This window comes from Drosophila innubila, assembly GCF_004354385.1.
Source record: "Drosophila innubila isolate TH190305 chromosome 2L unlocalized genomic scaffold, UK_Dinn_1.0 5_B_2L, whole genome shotgun sequence".
NCBI lineage: Eukaryota > Metazoa > Arthropoda > Insecta > Diptera > Drosophilidae > Drosophila > Drosophila innubila.
In genome coordinates this window covers 2,445,122-2,469,632 of record NW_022995373.1, presented here as the reverse complement: position 1 = coordinate 2,469,632, position 24,511 = coordinate 2,445,122, and the positions used below count along the sequence as shown (strand labels likewise).

General features: G+C 35.0%; 1 protein-coding gene across 1 annotated transcript; it reads left to right on the top strand.

The window, feature by feature from the left end:
• Positions 1-2,712: 2,712 nt before the first annotated feature.
• Positions 2,713-22,613, top strand: LOC117782606 (voltage-dependent calcium channel subunit alpha-2/delta-4-like). The gene is given in 10 exon segments (XM_034619625.1): positions 2,713-2,813; positions 2,908-3,287; positions 3,290-4,233; positions 21,649-21,788; positions 21,790-21,823; positions 21,876-21,953; positions 22,010-22,025; positions 22,028-22,385; positions 22,450-22,488; positions 22,490-22,613. Coding segments are annotated over 10 exon segments (2,214 nt in total).
• The last annotated feature ends 1,898 nt before the right edge of the window (positions 22,614-24,511 follow it).

The window sequence follows — 24,511 nt, the reverse complement described above, 5'->3', positions numbered from 1 at the left end:
TCTATTACTTTAAGAACCTCCAATTCAGCAAGTAGAGCTCTTATGCGAATTTTCCACACAGAATATTTCTCGCCGTCGAAAGGCTTTATATTTCGTTTTCCTTTTCCGTGCTTCTTCACACACACACAAACGCTGCTATATATATGTATGCGAGGCACGCTTCCACTGAATTTCACAATTGCACAAAATTTTTATAAAATATTATTACGGGCGTAGCCTGTGCCCATAACCTGTTGTTATATTGATTCCTAATTACACAAAATGAATAAATCAGATTAAGTAGTTTAAGTTGTTTTATATTTCAATTATTAATTATTATTTTATGACCTCGTCGACACACGCCACATGCACATCACAAATCAAAAAGGGAAGAGAGAGATCAAAGTGTGACCAGATTGTACTTCTTAAAATATACATAATAAGTGTTGTGTATAGTTGTTTTTGAATAAGGAATAGACATATTCGATAATATATAACTTGATCTGATCGGACAGTCGTAGCAAATTTTCCAACTTAGCTGTATATATAGTTAGTCGCATTTCGCACCCTTCGTGCTGCTTTCGTCACTAACGCGAACTGCCGTCCGCAGTGATAACCATCCTTTAACTGATTAAATATCGCATTGCCTACTTCTGGCACATTGGTGCTAATGGTATTATGCGGGATTCAAAAAATGTACTGTAGCGACCTGTAGCTGTCACATTTTGCTACAAATCTCAAAGTCAATATTAGCCTGGTATTTGCCGCAATTGCCGAACGTTTTGTAGGGTTATTTTTTTGTGTAAGCAAATGCAATCTATTAAGATCTTACCAATTAATAAAAATCTGACGTTTAATTTTGTAAAAACAGATAGAAACAGTAGAGTACTGCATACCAATAATACTAGGCAACAGGCAAAAAATTACAAGAATCAAACCCACTTTTTGGGATAGATTTGGGGCACCATATGATAAAAAAACATTTTTTTTTTTTTTTTAGGTGAAAAACACATTTTTTAGGTGTGATTCTTTTTTAGAATTTTTTTAAAATCTGTTTTTTTTCGTACCTTTTTTAGAGCTGCGCCCACATTTGTCATCATTACTCGAGAATGCCAAAACCGATTTTCAAGTTTGTGAGACATACATTTTTCAATTAAGAAAATGATGATTTTTTAAAGTTTTTTATTTTAGTTTTTTTTACTTTAAAATTCGACGAAAAGTCGAAAAAAAAATATTTTAGTTTCTTTTCTATCTTATTGCATAGCTGCATTAATTACACGTCGTTGAAGATATGATTCATAAAAATCTATGGCGAATCGGCGATGTTTTTTCGATTTTTATGACTTTCTTTTGGAGCAGCATGACCTTTAGTATGAAAATTTTTTGTGTATTTTGAGATATCTTAACCAATCTCTCACAATATTATTGTTATTTAACACATTTTGACCATATTTGGTTCAAATCTGTCTATTTTTATCATATAGCTGCCATAGAAGAGATCGGTTCACAATCAGCCTTTAGTATAAAAACTTCTGCTGTTTCTTAAGATATATCATCCAATCTCGCACGTTGTGTATCTGTCAATGTGTTATATGTCCCTTCCGTATTTGGTTCAAATCGGTTGACTTTTCAATATAGCTGCCATATGAACGATCAGTCGAAAATTCAACTTTAGTATGAAAAACTTTTTTATTTTATAAGATATTTCAACCAAACTCACAAACTGCGTATTCTATATTGTCCTTTACATCTTCACCAATTTTGGTACAAATCAGTTCACTATATCATATCGCTGCCATAGGACCAATCGGTCTAAAATCAAGTTTTAGTATGAAAACCATTTTTGTTGTTTCAAGTCAAGTCAAGTTTTAGCATGAACAATTTTTTTTTGTTTTTGGAGATATCTCAATTAAACTCATAAATTTTGTATCTTTAACTGCCCACTACATTAGTAGAAATTTTACCACTATATCAAATAGCTACCATAGGAACGATCGATACGAACGGTAGATAAGCAACCTTTAGTATAAAACCTTTTTTTTATTTTAAGTTATCTGTGCCAAACTTACAAATTATAAACCTCAATTGCTTTTACAACCTGTCCAAATTTGGTTGGAATCGGACCATTATACCAGTCGAAAATCAACATTTCCGTGAAACTTGTTTCATTGCTTATATGCAAATTACTTAGCCGTCTCTCCATATATTTTAATGAATTATAGATTAAATGGCGTAATTAATGCAGCTATGCAAATAAAATGGGAAAGAAAATGAAATACAATTTTTTTGACTTTTTCACGAATTTTAAAACAAAAACAGATAAAAAAAAAAGCTTTAAAAAAAACATAATTTTCATGGTCCAAAAATGTATGTCCATTAAACTACTGGTTTTAATATAAAACTATGTATTGTTGAATTATAGATAAATTCATTAGCTTTAAGATAAGTGAAGGTTTTGAAAATCGGTTTAGGCATTCTCGAGTAATGATGACAAATGGGGCGCACCTCTAAAAATAAGGTACAAAAAAGGAAGATTTTTTAAAATTCTAAGAAAAAATCACACCATAAAAAAAATGTTTTTCGTTATATGGGGCGCCAAATCTATCCCAAAAAGTGGGTTTGGTTGTTGCCTTTTTTTGGCAGCTGTCTAGTGTAATCAGTTCCTGCTGAATGACATGATAAAATTAAAAATATCCTTCAATCGTTCGTAATTAACAATCAGTATCACACTATATGCACGATACCTTTTTTGTGATACCGATAGCAAAATTTTACATTTTGATTGTTAAAAATTACCTGCTGAATGTGAAAAAAGTAATCAGGGATCATGATTGGTGATTAAAGTTACCTGCTGAATGCCCGCATTGGTTTCAGTATATATCTACATATATTGATATATTTATATTGTTCTCCTTCTTACCCTTTTAGTGTTGGAAAATGGGCGACACAATTTGGAGATGAACTGTATTTGCTGGCCCAAAAGATAACCAAGTCGCAGCAGATAAAGGAGAAATACAAGGAGTTTAATGCTCGCGTCGAGCTGAAGAATGGCACCGAGCTGATCAGATCCATAACCGCAAATGTTGGTAAAATGCTGGCACGTAAAATGGATGCAGTTCGTTGCATTCAAGAGAAGGCGGAGATAGTCAACGAAAATTTTGAGTTTAATCAGACATATGCGGAAACGAATTTCACATACTATTCCAGTAAATATTCCACATTCAATGGGAACAGCTCTGAGCTGCTGAAGGAGAACGAGGAGGAATTTGAGTATATGTATCGCGAAATGAAGCTTAATCCGGATACACATTTTATAATATATCAGTGGACACGGAGCATAGTTCGGTACATGTGCCATCGAATGTTTGGGATCGGAGGAGTAATGTACTTAAGACAATACAATGGTCAGAGCAACTGGATGAGGTATTTCGCCAAACTATCAGTCAGATCCGGCTCTCCTGGCAGTACTTTGGCTCCGATACGGGAATTCTTCGACATTATCCTGCCGCTCAGTGGACAGACACGCGGATCAACAAACAGGATGCCGATACCTATGACTGTCGCAAACGATCATGGTACATTGAGACGGCCACCTGTTCTAAGGATATTGTTATCTTGTTAGATCATTCGGGCTCGATGACAGGACATCGCAATCATGTGGCCAAATTCACTATACGTAGCATACTGGACACCTTCTCCAATAACGATTTCTTTACCATCTTTAAGTATTCGGAAAATGTGACGGGCATTGTGCCATGCTTTAACGATGCCCTTGTCCAGGCGACTCCCGAGAATATAGAGACCTTCAACTCCGCTATAGCCGCACTACCTGCTCCATCCAATTATGCGAATCTTACCCTGGCCTATGACCACGCCTTTAAAATTTTACGCAATTACTATGTGAATCGACGCTGCAATGAGACCTCCACTTGTAACCAGGCAATTATGTTGGTTACTGATGGAGTTGCTGGAAATACCACCGAGGTATTTGAGAGATATAACTGGGGTAATGGGGAGAACGGTACGTCCAGGATGAATGTGCGCATCTTCACGTATCTACTTGGAAAGGAGGTTACCAAAGTCAGGGAGATTCAATGGATGGCATGTCTCAATCGTGGCTACTATTCACATGTGCAAACTCTTGATGAAGTTCATGAAGAGGTGCTCAAGTACGTAGATGTCATTGCCACGCCGCTAGTGCTGCAGAACGAACAGCATCCGCCCACATGGACACATGCCTTCACTGACAAAACGGTGTGTATAAAATAATATATAATATAAAATTTTATTATATCGCCGTTTCTCCATAGATTTAAATGAATCATATCTTAAACGACAATTAACTAACGCAACTTTGCAAAAAAAATTAAAACCGAAGCTCAAAATTTTTCGAGTTTTTCTGAATTTTAAAGTAAAAAAGCTAAAAAAAAAAAAAAACTTAAAAAAGCAACATATTCTTAATTAAAAAATTAATAGCTCTTAATCTGCAAGCTTAAATCTTCAATTGTGTATCAATGAATTACAGATATATTCAATGGTTTTTAGGAAAAGATAAGCTTTTGAAAATCGGTTTTGGCATTCTCGAGTAATGATGACAAAACTGGGCGTACCTCTAAAAAACAGCTCGAAAAAAAGACAATTTTTAAAAAATTCTAAAAAAAAAAACTCTGCCATAGAAAAAAAAATAAAATGTTTTTCGTCGTTGGCATTAAAAAAAGATGGTATTATAAAAATCTTTTTTCGATATCATTTAAAATTGTGCCAAAAAATACTCAGGATTTCAGGATATTTTCAATTTAATGCAGTATCAAAATTACAGCAGTCCCAAGTTTTCTTAAAACCAAGTAGAAGAACTTAATTCAAGCACGATTTTTCTCAGCAAATCGCTTTGCTCATGAGCACGGTCGACAGGATACCCCTTAAATGCCATCCGCCATTCCAATAATTTAATGCCCTAAAACTGAACCTAACCTCGCAGAACCGGTTCAGTTCGGGTTTTAAAGCATCCCGAGCCGGATCCTGAACCTACCCTTTGAAATTATTTACCCTGCGATACCAGAACCTGAACCGATCCACTTTCTTTACTGAAAGGTTTGTCTCGAAAGTAAAATACTTAGATAAATTTAATGTTTTTGTAATATTACTCAACTATTTGAGACTTCGGATGAATATAAGTCATATTTAAATTTTCAAATCAACTTAGAATTTTATCAAATTTCGAATTTTTGTTATAAAAATGTTAATTGTTCTTACAAGTCAAGAAAAAATTAAAACAATAAAAATATTTTGTTGTATTTTATCTGACATACAGACCGACATAGCTAAAACGATTCGGCTGTTGATAATGGTAATGTATTTGCTTTGGGGACAAAACTACGATAAATAATTTTATGACACATGACAATTGCAGTGTCAAAATTATTTACGACAATTTATTGAATGTAACAACATAAAAATACTTAAAAAATATGACAATTTTTATAGTAAGATCAAATATTTAATATATACCTTAAAAATACATGCATAAATTAAGCATTTTAAGCTTGAATTTTATATTGTTAAAAATAAACCCATTTTTCAAAATTTTAAAATAAAGCGAGAAATTTTTTTTTGCAATACTACACTACACTACATGACAGTTTTTCTGAACTCAAATCAGCTGCACATTTAATTATCAAGACGTGTTTAATAATTCGAATCCTAAGAAAACAAATATTTCAAACTTTTCATTTCTAATCTTGGTAATGTTTTCGGAGGCCCAAAAATCTTAGCGCTCAGGGCAAGAGATTATAGATAATATTAATAGATAACGTTATTTACTATAAAAACTGTGGGTGTGGTGTTTTTTTTTCGCAATTTGTGGTGTTGGAAAGAGGCGCGGCTTAAATTTGAAACAACCTTGACCTTCGTGGGGTCAGTAGAAACATGTGTGCCAAATTTGGTTACTCTATCTTTTTTTGTCTCTGAGATCCTTTTGTTTATACAGACGAACAGACTGTTTTTCGAGATTTTCGGGGGCGTGTCAAAAAGTTAAAAAAATCTCTGAGATTCTTTTGTTCATACGGACTATCAGAACGACGGACGGACGGACAGACACATATGGCTATATCGACTCGGCTATTGATGCTGATCAAGAATATATATACTTTATGGGGTCGGAGATGCCTCCTTCTCCCTGTTACATACATGTGTAAGTGACGGGTATAATTAAAGGGCACACTAACAACTGTAGTTTTCTCCTTAACCGCACATAATAACGTTCTTTGGAGACCCCCGACCCGGGCCAAATTACACCTTTCGCCCCTTTCGTCGCGTTCACCAGGAACGTTTGCTCTCTGATAATTTTTGTGATACCTATGATACTTCTGGTAAAAGGCAGTGATACCGTATAATGATACCAAATTTTGTGTATCATGGTACCTGAACATGTATTATAACAAAAAGACTGCTACTTTGTGCTACTCCTCCGCTCCCGTCAGAAATAAATGAAATGTGAAACAATGTGAAACTTCAGCAGCAGTTTTAAAATTACATACAATGTATTTTAAAACACAATATACCCTTTACTTATTTTTAAGTAACGGGTATAAAAATTGATTGCAGCTAGTGAGGCTGTTGGGGCCTTATTCTAATTAAAAATAAATAAATTTAAATTAAAAATTTTAGTGGACTTCTCAAAATGAAATGAAAAGTCAGTTTGTTTGTTTGTATCAAAGCGCTAAAAAGTTTAGATTTCATGATAAGGCTTTATTCCTCTTTAAAAATTTAGAAATGTTTGTTCTACGAATTTTAAAAAGAACCGCTAGTTTAGCGGGAAAACTCTAAATCCCGCTAAAATTGAAACCCCTGCAGTTTCCAAACCATAAAAGCTACAGATGTCCTATATATCTTTGGAAAGGTAAGTTTGAGGGCTTCTAGGCGTTAAGTGCTCAGGTAAAATTTTACAGGCGAAAAAATGTTTTTTGGCTCACATTTTGTCGATTTTAGAAAAATTGACATTCAACATTTTTTAACAAATTTTAGTATGCTATAGTCAATAAAATTTCTCGTTTTTTGACACATCACACTTGTCTGTGATAATTCGCTTTCTCAAGATATTAACAAACAAGTGTTGAAATATGACAGCAGCAATAACTTCACATAGCTGCAAACCTATGTATGTATGACAGCTTTTGCGCACCAAAAAATAATCAATGTTGCCAGAAATGAGTTTTAAAACATAGTCATTGTACAGACAGTGTGAGTATTGCCAGTATTTTGAGTATCACATGATTTGTTTGAGAAATATGAGATAATTTTTTGTTTAGTGTGCACTCATGCAGAGCTCTATTTCAAATATATTCTGTCACAGATGTCTCAACACATTGTGTGTACGTATCGAGCCCTTCTAAAATACGTTTCATACCCAAAGTCATACATTTTTACTTGAGTATGCCTCAGATGATTTAAATCAATCGAACATTACTCTAGTAAACTTGCCTATACTCATAGTTTACCCGTAGGTATACTTTAGGTTCGACTCACTGAATTGTCGCGCAATTGGGCAAAAAGCCTACATACCTATACACAAAAATAGCATTTGCGCAGTGCCGATTGACGAACTGTTTATATTTTTAAATATGATTATAATATTTATATAATCTTCATAATAAATTTTTATTGTTCGTCACAAAATTGGATATCAGAAATTTTGGGGCATCTAGCCTTTCGTCACTAGACTTTTACCTCGTGAAGATGTTTTTTTTTTGGTGTCGATAACACTAGGCAACAAATTTGAACTTTTTGGCTATTACAAGAACCAAACCCATTTTTTTGATAGATTTGGGGCCCCATATGACAAAAAATATATTTTTTTTTATGGTGAAGTTTATTTATTAGAAGGGTGCGAAAGGGGACAAGCAATATATACAGCTATGACTGTCCGATCAGATCGAGCTATATACCGAGGGAAAGGTTTAGAGGGGCAAACTCAAAATGATTGCAGCTATTGGGGCTGTTGTGGTCTTTTGTTAAAATTGTTTTTGTTTTTAAATCCAATAATCAATTCGCGTCGATTGATACCACGATCACCGAAATCCGATAACTGGTTCAAAAGATAAATAAATTTGAAAAATTTTAGTGGACTGATCAAAATGAAATGAAATGAAAAGTCATTTTCTTTGTTTGTCTGTTTGCATCAAAGCGCTAAAGAAGCTTAGATGTAATGATGGGGGCTTATTTCTTTTCGAAAATCTAGAATTGCTTGTTCTACGACTTTATAAAAAAACCGCTAGCTTAGCGGGAAAACTCTAAATTCCGCTAAAATTGAAACCTCAACAGTTTCCAAACCATAGAAGCTACAGATATGTATCATTGGAAAGGTGTGTTTGAGAGCTTTTAGGCGTACCCTTAAACTTTCTTTCTAAAGTACTCAGGTAACATTTTACAGGTGAAATAAGGTTTTTTAGCTTACATTTTGGCGATTTCTGACAAAACGGCTCTAATGATTCTACATTTGAGTATGATGTAATACATATAATTTTTCGTTTTTTGGTATATGACACATAAATTTTGGCTGAAGGGTTTGAAAGATATAACAAAATGTTTACAAAATATACACATTTTTCTATCGGTCGAAAATTACGTTTTAGTACGAAGCACTTTTTTGTTTTATGAGATATCTCAAACAAACTAATACAATATGCATTTAACTTGGTTTTATATATTCTAACGAAAGTTGGTTCAAATCGGACATTTATATCATATAGCTGTCATAGGACCAATTGGGCGAAAATCAAGATTTACTGTGAAAAACTTTTTTCTTTTATGAGAAATCTTAATCAAACTAATACAATACGCATATAACTTGGTTTTATACATCATTACCGAAGTTGGTTCATTCGGACACCTATATCATGTAGCTGTCATAGGACCGATCGGTCCAATATTAAGTCTTAGTATGAAAAACTTTTGTTTTACGAGATATCGTAACCAAACTAATAGAATATGCATAAGTTAGACTTATATATCCTGACCAAAGTTGGTTCTAATCAAACCACTATATCATACATCTGTCATAGGACCGATCGGGCGAAATCGAAGTCTTAGTATGAAAAACTTTTTTTCATAGTAAGTACGGGGTCTCCGACCGTAGAGTATGGTCGGCTGTAGCGACCCGAGCAAAGCGAGCAGGGGGCGGAGCCTCCTAGTTATACCCGTTACTTAATGTATGTAACAGGGAGAAGGAGGCATCTCCGACCCTATAAAGTATATATATTCTTGATCAGCATTAAGAAATTTTGTTACCCCCCATTCCGCCCGCAAATCGCGTAAAACCGTTCGTTCGTCTGTATAAGCAACAGTATCTCAGAGATTATAAGAGATAGAGTAACCAAATTTGACACACTAATTTCTTAAGCCCCACGCAAATGAAGTTTGTTTCAAATTTAAGCCCGCCCCTTCCGCTCCACAAATCGCGAAAACCACCACACCCACAGTTTTAAGGATAATACGTTTTTGTGGGTATTAGAGTTGCAACCCAAATGGTACTGATGATAGGGGCTGACATCTCTTGAATCAGCTGTACCATGCCATGCTCTACGCTTTTATGCAAGTGTTGTGTGTTGTTGGTTGTATCATGTGGCCTGTTACTCAGTAGAGGGTCGGTAAACAAAGAGATTTAAATGTTGGCCTAAAATCTTGTGTATTAGGTTTCAACTAAGTCACAAACAGCAACACAATATGGCATTCAAACCCTTTTATCATTCTTGCGCCTTAAAATTCTCAACTAGTTCTAGTCACGCAAAGGTGGCATTAAGTTTAAATTGTTGGTCAACTAGCAGAAACGGTACTGAGGATGGAAAATTAAAATCTCTTGAAATCATGCTCCTTGCTTTTATGCAAGTGTTGTTTTGCTTGCTGAAGATATCATATCGACAGTAAACCAACAAAAGACACAGTTTTTGTTTTTGCCTAATTTATCTCATACAATATTTTGTAAACCATAACAGTTTGAATTGATTTCAAACTATGCAGAATTTTTTCTTAGATCTGAAGTAGTTGCTACTTGAATTAAACCTGAAGCAGTTGCTAATATAAAGCAGTTGATAACCTGAGAATGTTGAAACAATTGTGAACATGAAGCAGTTGATAATCAAAATCAGTTTATAACCTGACGAAGCTAATAATTTTAAAATTTGGACAAAACCTTCCTTTTCGATTCTCGTTATTGGGAGGACGGACAAATTAAGCAACAAGCCATGCCCCAATGGGGGTTCAGGGCCTATAATAATAAATTTTAATAATAATAGTTAATTCTCAAAAAACATTTTTTTTTAAATTTTTTTACAATACTTTTATATATATTTAAATTAAGTAACGGGTATCCTATTGTCGGGAGCTCGACTGTAGCCTTTGCCACTTGTTTTTCATTATAATTAAAAAAAATTTTTTTTAAATATGAAATACGTTCAACAACTAAATTTATATATTTTACTATTTGCCTGCATTAATGATAAAGTTACAATGTCAAAAGCACAAGCAATTGCAAAATTTCTGATATCCCACAAAAAAAACCTCTACACGAGGTAAAAGTCTAAAATTTCTGATATCCAATTTTGTGACGATTTTAAAAAATATAAATAAATATAAAAATATAAATTAATAATAAAACTAGTCGGCCGGTGCTACAGTCAAGCATACTCGACAGTCGGAGACCCCGTACTAACTATGGCAAAAACTAATAATGGAAAATATTAAAAAATGCATTATGCATATTTAATCAGTTTGGTTACGATATCTTATTAAACAAAAAAGTTGTTCATACTTAGACTTGATTTTCGCCCGATAGGTCCTATGACAGCTATATGTTATAGTGTACTGATTTGAACCAACTTTGGTTAGGATGTATAAGACTACTTTAAATAAATATTCTATAAGTTTGGTTACGATATCTCATAAAACTAAAAAGTTTTTCATACTAAGACTTGATTTTCGCCCGATCGGTCCTTTGACAGCTATATGATATAGTGGTCCGATTTGAACCAACTTTAAAACAGGATATATTAAACCAAGTTTAATGCATATTCTATTAGTTTGGTAACGATATCTCATAAAACAAAAAATTTTTCTTACTTAGACTTGATACTAAAACTTGATTTTCGACCGATTGTTCCTATGGGCGCTATATGATATAGTGGTCCGATTCAAAAAAGAAACAAACTTGACCTGCCTGCAAGATAGAGGAATCTACATACCAAATTTGGTGTCACTAGCTCTTAAATTGTTCATATAATTTGGATATAAAATTTTTTTTTCGATTTGTGGGCGATAAAGGGGGCGTGTCCGAATTTTGAAACAAACTTGATCTGCTTGCAATATAGAGGAACCTACATACCAAGTTTGGTGTCTCTAGCTTTCATAGTCTCTGAGATCTAGGTGTTCATACAGACGGACGGACAGACAGATAGACAGACGGACGGACAGACAGATAGACAGACGGACAGACGGACATTGCTATATATTCTTGATCAGCATCAACTCAACTCGGCTGTTGATGCTGATCAAGAATATATATACTTTATAGGGTCTGTCACGCCTCCTTCTGTCTGTTACGCACATATTCGTTAAAACAAACCCAATAGACCCCTGTACTTTTTTTAATACGGGGTCTAAAAAAAAAAAAATTGGCATTCGGCACTGCACAAAAAGTAATTTTAATGTACAAAGAAGCTCACCCTTTTGGCGCACAGTGCACAATGCCAATTTTATTTTTTTTTTATTATTATTAAATTATATTTTTATTTAAAATTTTTATATTAAACTGAATTTTGTTCGTCACAAAATTGGATATCAGAATTTTTGGGGGTAAAAATTGATTTCGTCACTAGACTTTTACCTCGTGTAGAGGTTTGTTTTGTGGATTTACACAAACTTGCAGTGAATTACAAGCGTGTTTCTGCCGCAGTCATGGCTCGCACATCACAATTAGGACATGTGGAAGAGGATACTTGTCTCTTAAGGGGATAGGGTAGGCCACTGCGGCCAACCCAACAATGTGGCTGAGGACCTGCCGCATGTTAATATTATGATGATAATGATGATGGCAACGCTCTAAGTTTTAAATGAACTCAGTTACGTTTTACTTTTGAACAACCAGAACACCGCAGACGGATTACAGCACTAAGGACACTTTTCAGAGTTTTTATACCCTGAGCCCATTGAAAATGGGCAAAAAAGGGTATAATGTGTTTGGCAGAATGTATGTAACAGGCAGAAGGAGGGGTGGCAGAGCCCATAAAGTATATATATTCTTGATCAGGATCAACAGCCGAGTCGATCTAGCCCTGTTCGTCTGTCTGTCCGTCTGTCCGTCTGTCCGTCCGTCCGTCTGTCCGTCTGTTTGAACGCGTCGATCTCAGAGACTGTAAGTGCTAGAGACCTCAAATTTGGAATGCAGGTTTGTGAATACCATACGCAGGTCAAGTTTGTTTCCAATTTAGGTGCCACGCCCCTTCGCCACAAATTGCACAAAACGATTTACAGGCGCAATTTTGACATAGCACCCTAACTAAACAATCAGTTGAGAAGTATGCGTATTAAACGACCCTGAAAATTTCAAAGCGATTGACCCATAAATAAAGAAGTTATTTTGGAGTTTACATTTAATTCAATAATTACATTTGCATGGCAAATCAAACGTGCGGCGAGACAGCATGTATACGTTTGTATGCAAGGCGCACAAAGACAGTACGAATAAGTACCCATTTTTTTTTTTTGGGTACCAAATAAGAATTAAGCGATAAGCAAAAAATATTATCGATATCATGTAATGAAAATGTTAATGTATATTTTATGTATATACAAATATACTATTTGATAAAAATATAATTGTGTTAATATGTAAATATGTATTTTTGCAATGCAAAAATCAGCAGATGCTGATAGCTATGTATGAAATTGCATGAGAGAAATAGCGATCATTTTGCAGCACTACTTTTGCATCTTTGCCGACCACTGAAAGCTGCAAAATAATAATTTTAATTACTTATATTTTCGATTCTCACACATATATATATAATAAGTATCTGCTTATAATCATTGTAAAAAAAAACTTACCATTTTCCGCTTTAAAATCTCATAAAATTAGACATTGTCTTTTATTTCAAATTTCGCGCACTGCAGCAGCCTTTGGCAGGCTTGAATGTGTTGCGTGAGAGGGAGAGTGAGAGAGGAGAATGGGTGCTGCCAGAATGCAGGCTGAGCAAAGTTGTAGTTTGTGGCTACTCTTGACACACTCTACATCGATTCCGAGCGATTACGATTACGATTTGCGATTTATCAACTTATCAATTTCTAATTAATTTTAAATACGTTTAATATAATCGCAGTGTCGTAATTATGTATTAGTTCTGTGAGGCATTAATAACGTAGTCTGCAGTGATAAACACTGATTTAAGAAAACCGAAAGTTGTTCATAGTTTTGATTACCTGATTTGATACCTGAGCCATTGAAAATGGGCAAAATCAACTTTATAAAGAGTACATGGGCTGAGGGTATCCTACTGTCGAGCGTGCTCGACTGACCTCACCGAGCGAGCGAGCACGAGCGAAGCGAGACATTCCATAAACAAGTCAGTGACACTTTTTCCACTTATTCAAAGGTACGCTCAATTACGAACTGGCATTTTTGCATAGCATACTTTTTAGGTCCACAGAAAGGTCGACCAGAGCCAAAATCTAAAAATTTATTAAAAACTCACATCTCAAGAAATTTTCTTCCAAAAACGTTTTCAAGTTATTTATTGAAACAATTTGCACATGAATTAATTCACTTGGATGAATATACCGACAGCATCTTTAACTAAATTGTTAAAAAATTTGACCTTACGTAATGTCACAAATATTTCACGAAATATCTCTTTAAAAAAAAAATTAATCTAAATACAAAGTAATACCACGTACGGGGGTATAAGTGGGAGGGGAAAAATTGATATGATCGCAGCTTATGTACCGTTGCGGCTCTTTGGTAACATTTTTTTTTTTTTAATTCTTATCAAAAATACGCGTCGATTGATACTTCGATAACCCAAATCCGACAACTGGCTCAAAGGATAACTAAATTTTAAATTTTAAGTGGTCATCTCAAAATGAAATAAAAAGTCAGTTTGTTTGTTTGTCGGTTTGTATCAAAGCGGTAAAAATTAGATGTAATGATGGGGTTTATTCTTTTGAAAGTCTAGAAATGTTTGTTCTACGACTTTTGAAAAAACGCTTTAGGGAAAACCAGTCCGCTAAAATTGAACCTCAACAGTTTCCAAACCATAGAAGCACAGATATGTTGGGAAATGTGTGTTTGAGGGCTTTTATGCGTTAAGCCATTTTTTTTTTTTTTTTTTTGTTTAGTGAGTTATTTTAACCAAATTGATAGCATATGCATTCAAGTTAGTTTTAAAAGTTAGTTCTTATCAGACCACTATATCATATAGCTACATCATATAGCTGCGAAAATCAAGTTCTACTGTGGAAACCTTTTTTGTTTTATGAGAAATCTTAACCAAACTAATACAATATGCATTTAACTGGGTTTTAAATATCCTGACCAAAGTTATTTCAAATCGGACCACTATATCATATAGCTGTCATAGGACCGATCGGTCCAATATTAAGTCTTAGTATGAAAAACTTTTTGTTTAGATATCAACAAACTAATAGAATATGCATTTAGTTAGACTATATATCCTGACCAAAGTTGGTTCTAATCGAAACACTATATCATATAGCTGTCATAGAACCGATCGGGCGAAATCCAAGTCTTAGTATGAAAAACTTTTTAGACCCCGTACTTAAAAAAAGTTCAGGGGTCTATTGGGTTTGTTTTACCGAATATGTGCGTAACAGGCAGGAGGAGGCGTGGCAGACCCCATAAAGTATATATATTCTTGATCAGCATCAATAGCCGAGTCGATATAGCAATGTCCGTCTGTCTGTTTGTCTTTCTGTCTGTATGAACACCTAGATCTCAAAGACTATAAGAGCTAGAGACACCAAACTTGATATTTAGGTTCCTCTATATTGCAAGCAGATCAAGTTTATTTCAAAATTTGGCCACGCCCCCTTAACCGCCTGCAAATCGACATAGAAAATTCATATCGAAATTATAAGAACAATTTGAAAGCCAGAAATTCCAGATTTTGTACAGACGAAGATATAATTGTCCTAGATTTTTAATGAAAATTTCATTTTATATTAAAACTCAGTGCTTATTTAAAATGTACTATTAACATTAAATGTTAAAATATAATTTATTTCTTTTACTTTGTAATTGAGCTCTAAAACAAGCAATATGGCCATTTGGGAGGTTGAACGCATAATGCGAGAGTGGCTCAACACGTTGATCCTCTGTCAGTTAAAATTTTTTGCAACTTTTTGCGGGTTCGATTCCGGCAGAACAACTTTTTCAGCTGATATTAAGCTATTTTTTTAATTTTTACAATTTATTGAAATTTTATTTCTGAATGTTATATTGACATTAAATATTGAATACATGATTAATCATTTCATTTAAATTATTAGACCCCGTACTTAAAAAAAAGTACAGGGGCCTATTGGGTTTGTTTTAACGAAACTGTGCTTAACAGGCAAAAGGAGGCGTTGCAGAGCCTATAAAGTATATATATTCTTGATCAGCATCAATAGCCAAGTCGATATAGCAATGTCCGTCTGTCTGTCTGTCTGTCCGTCCGTCTGTATGAACACCTAGATCTCAGAGACTATGAAAGCTAGAGACACCAAACTTGGTATGTAGGTTCCTCTGTATTACAAGCAGATCAAGTTTATTTCAAAATTCGGCCACGCCCCTTTGGCCATAAATCGAAAAAAAAAATGCATATCCAAATTATAAGAACAATTTAAAGCTAGTGAAACCAAATTTGGTATGTAGATTCCTCAATATTGCAGGCAAATCCAGTTGGTTTCTTTTTTTAAATCGGACCACTATATCGGATAGCGCCCATAGGAACAATCGGTCGAAAATTAGGATTAGATTAGATTAGATTAGATTAGATTAGATTAGATTAGATAAAAAACTTTTTTGTTTAATAGGATATTGTAACCAAACTGATGCAATAAGTATATAACTTGGTTTTATATATCCTGTCCAAAGTTGATTCAAATCGGAGCACTATATCATATAGTTGTCATAGAACCGATCGGGCGAAACTCAAGTCTTAGTATGAAAAGCTTTTTAGTTATATGAGTTATACCCAAATTTATAGAATATGCATTTAAATTAGTCTTATACATCCTTGCCGAAGTTGCCTCAAATCGGTAAACTATACCATATAGCTGTCATAGGACCGATCGGTCGAAAATCAACTTTAAGTATGGAAAACTTTTTTGTTTAATGAGATATCGTAATCAAACTTATATAAAATACATAAAACTTGGCTTTATATAGCCTGTCCAAAGTTGGTTCATATCGGAGCACTATATCATATAGCTGTCATAGGACCAATCGGACGAAAATCAAGTCTTAGTAAGAAAAACTTTTTTCCATTATGAGTTTTTGCCATTGTTAGTACGGGGTCTACGACAGTCGAGTATGCTCGACTGTAGCACCGGCCGACTAGTTATTTCCATACAATCACCTAAAAGTATGCAGTAGTTTTTGTTGGGTAGTAATTTCTTTAAAGTACTTTGATTTATATTGAAATAAGTAACGGGTATCCTATGGTCGGGATCTCGACTATAGCCTTTCCCACTTGTTTTATTTTTATACCCTGATCCATTGAAAATGTAAAAAAAAGGGTATAATGTGTTTGGCAGAATGTATGTAACAGGCAGAAGGAGGCGTGGCAGACCCCATAACGTATATATATTTTTTATCAGGATCAACAGCCGAGTCGATCTAGCCCTGTCCGTTTGTTTGAACGCGTCGATTTCAGAGACTATAAGGGCTAGAAGCTTTAAATGTTTTATGTATGTTCCTGGATACCATACGCAGGTCAAGTTTGTTTCCAATTTTGGATGCCACGCCCCCTTCACCCACAAATCGCACAAAGTGATTTACAGGCGCAATTTTAAGGATATAAGTCCTTAACTGAACAATCAGGTGGGAAGTAAGTCTATTAAGCGACCCTGAAAATTTCAAAGCGATTGACCCATAAATATAGAAGATATTTCGGAATTACATTTAATTCAATAATTACATATGCATGGCAAATTGAACGTGCTAGCGAGACAGCATGCATACGTTTATATGCAAGGCGCGAACAAAGACAATACGAAATAGTACCCATTTTTTTGGGTACCAAAGTAAGAATCGAGCGATAAGCAAAAGTATTATCGATATCATGTAATGAAATTGTTGATGTATAATTTATGTATACAAATATACAATTAGATTAACATATAATTTTGTTAATATATATATGTATTTTTGCATGGCAAATTTATGACGTCACAATATTCAATTGTCGGGCAGAATCTGATTGCTATGAATGAAATGCATGAGGAAGGCGATCATTTTGCAGCACTACTTTTGCATCTTTGCCGACCACTGAAAGCTGCAAAATAATAATTTTAATTACTTATATTTTCGATTTCTCACACATATATATATAATAAGTATCTGCTTATAATCATTGTAAAAAAAACTTACCATTTTCCGCTTTAAAATCTCATAAAATTAGACATTGTCTTTTATTTCAAATTTCGCGCACTGCAGCAGCCTTTGGCAGGCTCGAATGTGTTGCGTGAGAGGAGAGAGTGAGAGAGGAGAATGGGTGCTGCCAGAATGCAGGCTGAGCAAAGTTGTAGTTTGTGGCTACTCTTGACACACTCTACATCGATTCCGAGCGATTACGATTACGATTTGCGATTTATCAACTTATCAATTTCTAATTAATTTTAAATACGTTTAATATAATACCGAGTGATATATTAGTTCGGTGGTGCATTAATAACGTAGTTTGCAGTGATACATACAGTGACTTAATAAAGCCGAAAGTTGTTCATAGTTTCGCGTGTAATTTGTATACCCTGAGCCTATTAAAAATGGGCAAAAAAGGGTTTAATGTGTTTGGCAGAATGTATGTAACAGGCAGAAGGGGGGTGGCAGACCCTCAAAGTATACATATATTCTTTATCAGGATCAACAGCCGAGTCGATTGAGTCATGTCCGCCTGTTTGAACGCGTCGATTTCAGAGACCATAAGAGCTAGAGACTTTAAACTTGGTATGTAGGTTCCTGAATACCATAGGCAGATCAAGTTTGTTTTTATACCCTGTGCCCATTAAAAATGGGCACAAAAAAGGGTATAATGCTTATTTTTTGACCATAGAAACGATACATCGAAAATAAAGTTTTTAGTATGAAAAAGTTTTTTTTTGTTGAGATATCAGAACCAAACTGATAGAATATGCATCTGGGCTGGTATTATACATCCTGACAAAGTTTGGTTAAGATCGGTCCACTATATCATATAGCTGCAATAGAGACGCTCAATCCAAAAATGAAGTCTTAGTATGAGATATCTTAACCAAACTGATAGAATATGCATTTAACTTGGTTTTGTCCATTCTGGTCGAAGTTCGTTCAAATCGGGCGAATATTATATAGCTGTCATAAAACCGATCGGTCAAAAATTAACTTTTAGTATGAAAAAGTAATTGCCATAGGAACAATTGGTTGAAAATCAACTTTTATAAAAAAGTACATGGGCTCAGGGTATCCTACTGTCGAGCGTGCTCGACTGTAGCCACACCTCACCGCGAGCAGAAGCGATCAGGCAGGCGAGAGAAGCGATGTTTATCGGTATATCTTATGATGACTCATCTATTTGTCGGCAATATGGCCAGAGCTATAGAGTTATTTTTCTTAGCTTTCTCACTTTTTGAAACTATTTTCGCAAATCTTAAAGTGGCTACAGGGCGTTGATGACAAATCGCGTGGCAAATCGGAACATATAATGAATGAAAAGAACGTCCACCATTTGGCAAAATTCGATTTAGGATTATTACTCTCTTTATCATCTTGACCAGACTCGGACTCTGAATCGGAAGCTTCAAGTTAAGTGTTCCATTTAAAGAAATTATATTTTTTGTTGATGAGACACTAAGATTTCGTCGAAGATTAGGCCGGGTCTTAATTCACACTAGTCGCGCGCGTTATTGCAGCTTAAAAAGTGAAATAATGCCCGTGGGCAGCACATCACATACCCATCTCACTCGAATAAATAGATTAATTAATCATTTTGAATAACGTTAAATTTAAATAAATACACACTGAGCACATTAATTTGTACACTCAGTAGTAGAGATGGGCACGGGCCTTTGCGGGATTCGTGTCCCGCGGGCCTATTCAAAAAATCCACGGGCTTCGAGCCTGAAATTCGTAAACAGGCTTTTTTAGACCCCGTACTTAAAAAAGTACAGGGTCTATTGGGTTTGTTTTACCGAATATGTGCGTAACAGGCAGGAGGAGGCGTGGCAGACCCCATAAAGTATATATATTCTTGATCAGCATCAATAGCCGAGTCGATATAGCTGTCTGTCTGTCTGTATGAACACCTAGATCTCAGAGACTATGAAAGCTAGAGACACCAAACTTGGTATGTAGGTTCCTTTATATTGCAAGCAGATCAAGTTTATTTCAAAATTCAGCCACGCCCCTTTATCGCCCACAAATCGAAAAAAAAATTTCATATCCAATTTATAAAAACAAGTTAAAAGCTAGTGACACCAAGTTTGGTATGTAGATTCCTCAATATTGCAGGCAGATCCAGTTGGTTTCTTTTTTTAAATCGGACCACTATATTGTATAGCGCCCATAGGAACAATCGGTCGAAAATCAAGTTTTAGTATGAAAACTTTTGTTTTATGAGATATCTTAAGAAAACTGATACAATAAGCATATGACTTGGTTTTATGTATCCTGTCAAAGTTGGTTCAAATCGGACCACCATATCATATAGCTGTCATAGGACCGACCAAGCGAAAATCAAGTCTTAGTATGAAAACTTTTTTGGTTTTACGAGATATCGTAACCAAAATAATAGAATATGCATTTAAGTTAGACTTACATATCCTGACCAAAAAAGTTTATGATACTAAGACTTAATATTGGACCGATCGGTCCTATGACAGCTATATGATATAGTGTTCCGATTTGAACCAACTTGGTCAGATATTAAACCAAGTTAAATGCATATTGTATTAGTTTGGTTAAGATTTCTCATTTCATAAAAAGAAAAAGTTTTTCACAGTAAAACTTCATTTTTGATTGGTCCTATGACAGTTATATGAAGTAGTGGTCCGATAAGAACTAACTTCGGTCAGGATTCTTAAAACTAACCTAGATGCATATGCTATCAATTTGGTTAAAATATCTCACTACACAAAAAGTTTTTCATACTAAAACCTTATTTTGACCCGATCGGTCCTATGACAGCTATATGATATAGTGGTCCGATTTGATCCAACTTTAGTCAGGATATATAAAACTAAGTTAAATGCATATTGTATCAGTTTGGTTGAGATATCTCATAAAACCAAAAGGTTTTCGTACTAAAACGTGATTTTCGACCGATAGAAAAATTTATTTATTTCAGCAAACCTATGTAGCAGACAGCTTTTGCGCGACAAAATAGCCAGTGTTGCAGGAATTTTGTTTTGTGTTGCAGATAAATCCAGTGTTGCCAGATAGCTTAGTTTTGTTGACAATTCGGGCCTAAACTAGTTTACATTAACATAAACTTGTTGTGTCTTTCTGCAACGCAAAATAAATTTATTTATTCTTTTTATACCCTGAGCCCATGAAAATGGGCAAAAAAGAGTACAATGTGTTTGGCAGAATGTATGTAACAGGCAGAAGGGGGCGTGGTAGACCCCCCAAAGTATATATATTCTTGACCAGGATCAACAGCCGAGTCGATTAATTCATGTCCGTCTGTCCGTCTGTTCGAACGCGTCGATCTCAGAGACTATAAGAGATAGAGACTTCAAACTTGGTATGTAGGTTCCTGGATACCATAGGCAGATCAAGTTTTGTTTTTATTTTTGGATCGGACCACTATATCATATAGCTGCCATAGGATCGATACATAGAAAATTAAGTTTTAGTATGAAAACATTTTTTATTTGTTGTCAGAACCAAACTGATACAATATGCATCTGGGCTTGTATTATACATCCTGACCAAATTTGGTCAAAATCGGTTTACTATATCATATAGCTGCAATAAAGACGCTCAATCGAAAACTAAGTCTTAGGTTGAAAAAGTTTTTTGTTTTTTTTGGGATATCTTAACCAAACTAATAGAATATGCATTTATGTTGGTTTTGTACATTCCGACCAGATTTGGTTCAAATCGGTTCCATATATTATATAGCTGCCATAGGAACAATTGGTCAAAATCAACTTTTATAAATGAGTACCTGGGCTCAGGGTATCCTACTGTCGAGCGTCCTCGACTGTAGCCGCACCTCACCGCGAGCAAGAGAACAGGGCGGAGCCCCTTGTTCATTTTATTATTAAAGTAAACAATTTTTTTAAATACGGAAGAAATTCAACAGATAAATTAAATAAATTAAATTAAATTAAAAAGTAATAGTAATGCTTATAAGCACAATTCTGGTATTTAAGACACAATAATTATAGTCTTTGATTTATGTTATTGTTTTTTGGTCGCAGTACGATCCTATGAACTCAACAGAACGGCGGCCGCGTCTTATGATAGCCGTCGGCGTGCCAGCCTTTGATCGGTCCTATCGTCATGAGAACAGTACTAATCGGCGTGCTCGTTTGCTTGGCGTGGCTGGAACGGATGTACCCAGAGGACATTGACAAGCTGACCCTACCTTACAAGGTGAGTACCATAGAATGACTGCTTGCTTAGTATTTAATATCATTCCCAACAGCTGGGCGTGAATGGGTATTCTTTTGTGGTGTCCAATAATGGCTATGTTCTGCTGCATCCGGATTTGAGACCCATTGGTGTAAGCAAAATAATATCTGCATTAAATTGTGATTATTACATTTAGCACCATTTCAGTCAAATGGCAAGATGAATCAAACTATAATAGCATTGATTTTAGCGAGGTCGAGCATCTGTTTGAGGATCAGAGTCCTCGTGAGCCTGGTGAATCTATATTGAACATCCGACGTGCCATGGTTCACCATGAAGCCAAGGAATTTAAGGATATATCCGTCAAGTTTCACTACGACAAAATGCGTCGAGTCTCTGAGGAGAAACAGGATTATTTCTTTGCCCCCTTACCAAATACACCCTTTACTCTAGGCATTGTTATGCCCAGCGATTATGGTAAGACTTGGATCAAAGTGGGCGATGAGGTGGACAAAAACAAGCATATGAAAGTTAATATATCCGAGTTCTTTATTGGTGAAAACTGGAAAGTGCATCCCGACTGGTAAGTCAAGGGAATTCATTTAACTTTTATTAATTGCGACTTATTGGTGATATTATTATTAAAGGGTCTATTGCAAATATCACTATCTGGAGGTCATGAATTTAGACGCCAGAAGAGCTACGCGAGTTTCTGGAAAAGATGATGAAGCTCGACTGGAAATTTCCAGAGCAATATGCCGAAGACGAATCCGATTGGGATGATAAAGATGATCGTAAGTTCAAGCAATAACAAGCTCGAGAGGCTATAGTCGACTAAAAGATATCACAGAGGATGGCAGTTCACGCTAGTGACGAAAGCAGCACTAAAATTTTTTATTTTTCAAAAATTTCAATCAAAGCTAGATAGATACAGTCGAGCATTCTCGACCGTCGCAGAACGGACTTACTATGAACTAGTCGGCCGGTGCTACAGTCGAGCATACTCGACTGTCGGAACCATACTTAGTATGGCAAAAACTAATAATGGAAAAATTAAAAATATTTAGTTAACTTAAATGCATATTCTATCAGTTTGGACACGATATCTCAAAAAAAAAAAAATTTGTTCATACTAAGACTTGATTATTACCCGATCGGTCCTATGACAGCTATATGATATAGTGGTCCGATTTAAACCAACTTTGCACAGGATATATAAAACCAAGTTTTATGCATATTTAATCAGCTTAAAAGTTGTTCATACTAAGACTTGATTTTCACCCGATCGGCCTATGACAGCTATATGATATAGTGGTCCGATTTAAACTTACTCTAAACAGGATATATAAAATCAAGTTTTATGCATATTTAATGAGTTTGCTTACGATATCTCATTAAACAAAAAAGTTTTTCATACTAAAACTTGATTTTCGAACGATTGTACCTATGGGCGCTACATGATTTAGTGGTCCGATTTGTACCAACTTTGGACAGAATATATAAAACCAAGTTATATGCTTATTGTGTCAGTTTGGTTAGGATTTCTCGTTAAACAAAAAGTTTTCATACAAAAGCATGATTTCCGACCGATTGGGCGCTATATGATGTAGTGGTCCGATTCAAAAAAAGAAACAAACTTGATCTGCCTTTAAAATAGAGGAATCTACATACCAATTTTGGTGTCACTAGCTTTTAAATTGTTCTTATAATAAAGATATGAAATTTTCTTTGTCGATTTTTGGCGGTAAAGGGGCGTGGCCTAATTCTGAAACAAACTTGATCTGCTTGCAATATAGAGGAACCTACATACCAAGATTGGTATGTCTAGCTCTTATAGTCTCTGAGATCTAGGTGTTCATACAGACGGACAGACAGACAGACAGACAGACAGACGGACATTGCTATATCGACTCGGCTATTGATGCTGATCTAGAATATATATACTTTATAGGGTCTGCCACGCCTCCTTCTGCCTGTAACGCACATATTCGTTAAAACAAACCCAATAGACCCCTGTACAGTTAAGCTCTTTCAGAGCGCTGTATTACATTTTCGACTATTTGTTTCAATGGCAACTATATGATATAGTAAACCGATTTTAACTGGTAAGGATTTATAAAACAAACTTAAAAGCATATTCTGTCAGTTTGTTTACGATATCTCATAAAACAAAAAGTTTTTCATACTTAGACTTGATTTTCGCCCGATCGGTCCAATGACATCTATATGATATAGGTGCCCGATTTGAACCAACTTCGGTAATGATGTATAAAACCAAGTGAGATACATATTTTATAAGTTTAATTATGATATCTCATATTAAGACTTGATTTTCGCCCGATTGTTCCTATGGGCGCTATATGATATAGTGGTCCGATCGAAAAAAGGAACAAGTTTTATCTGCCTGCAGTATAGAGGAATCAACATAACAAGTTTGGTGTCACTAGCTTTTAGATTGTTCTTATAATTTGGATATAAAATTTTCTCTGTCTATTTTTAGACCGTAAAGGGGGCGTGGCCAAATTCTGAAACAAACTTGATCTGCTTGCAATACAGAGGAACCTACAAACCAAGTTTGGTGTCTCTAGCTCTTATAGTCTCCGAGATCTAGGTGTTCATACAGACAGACAGACAGACGGACATTGCTATATCGACTCGGCTATTGATGCTGATCAAGAATATATATACTTTATAGGGTCTGCCACGACT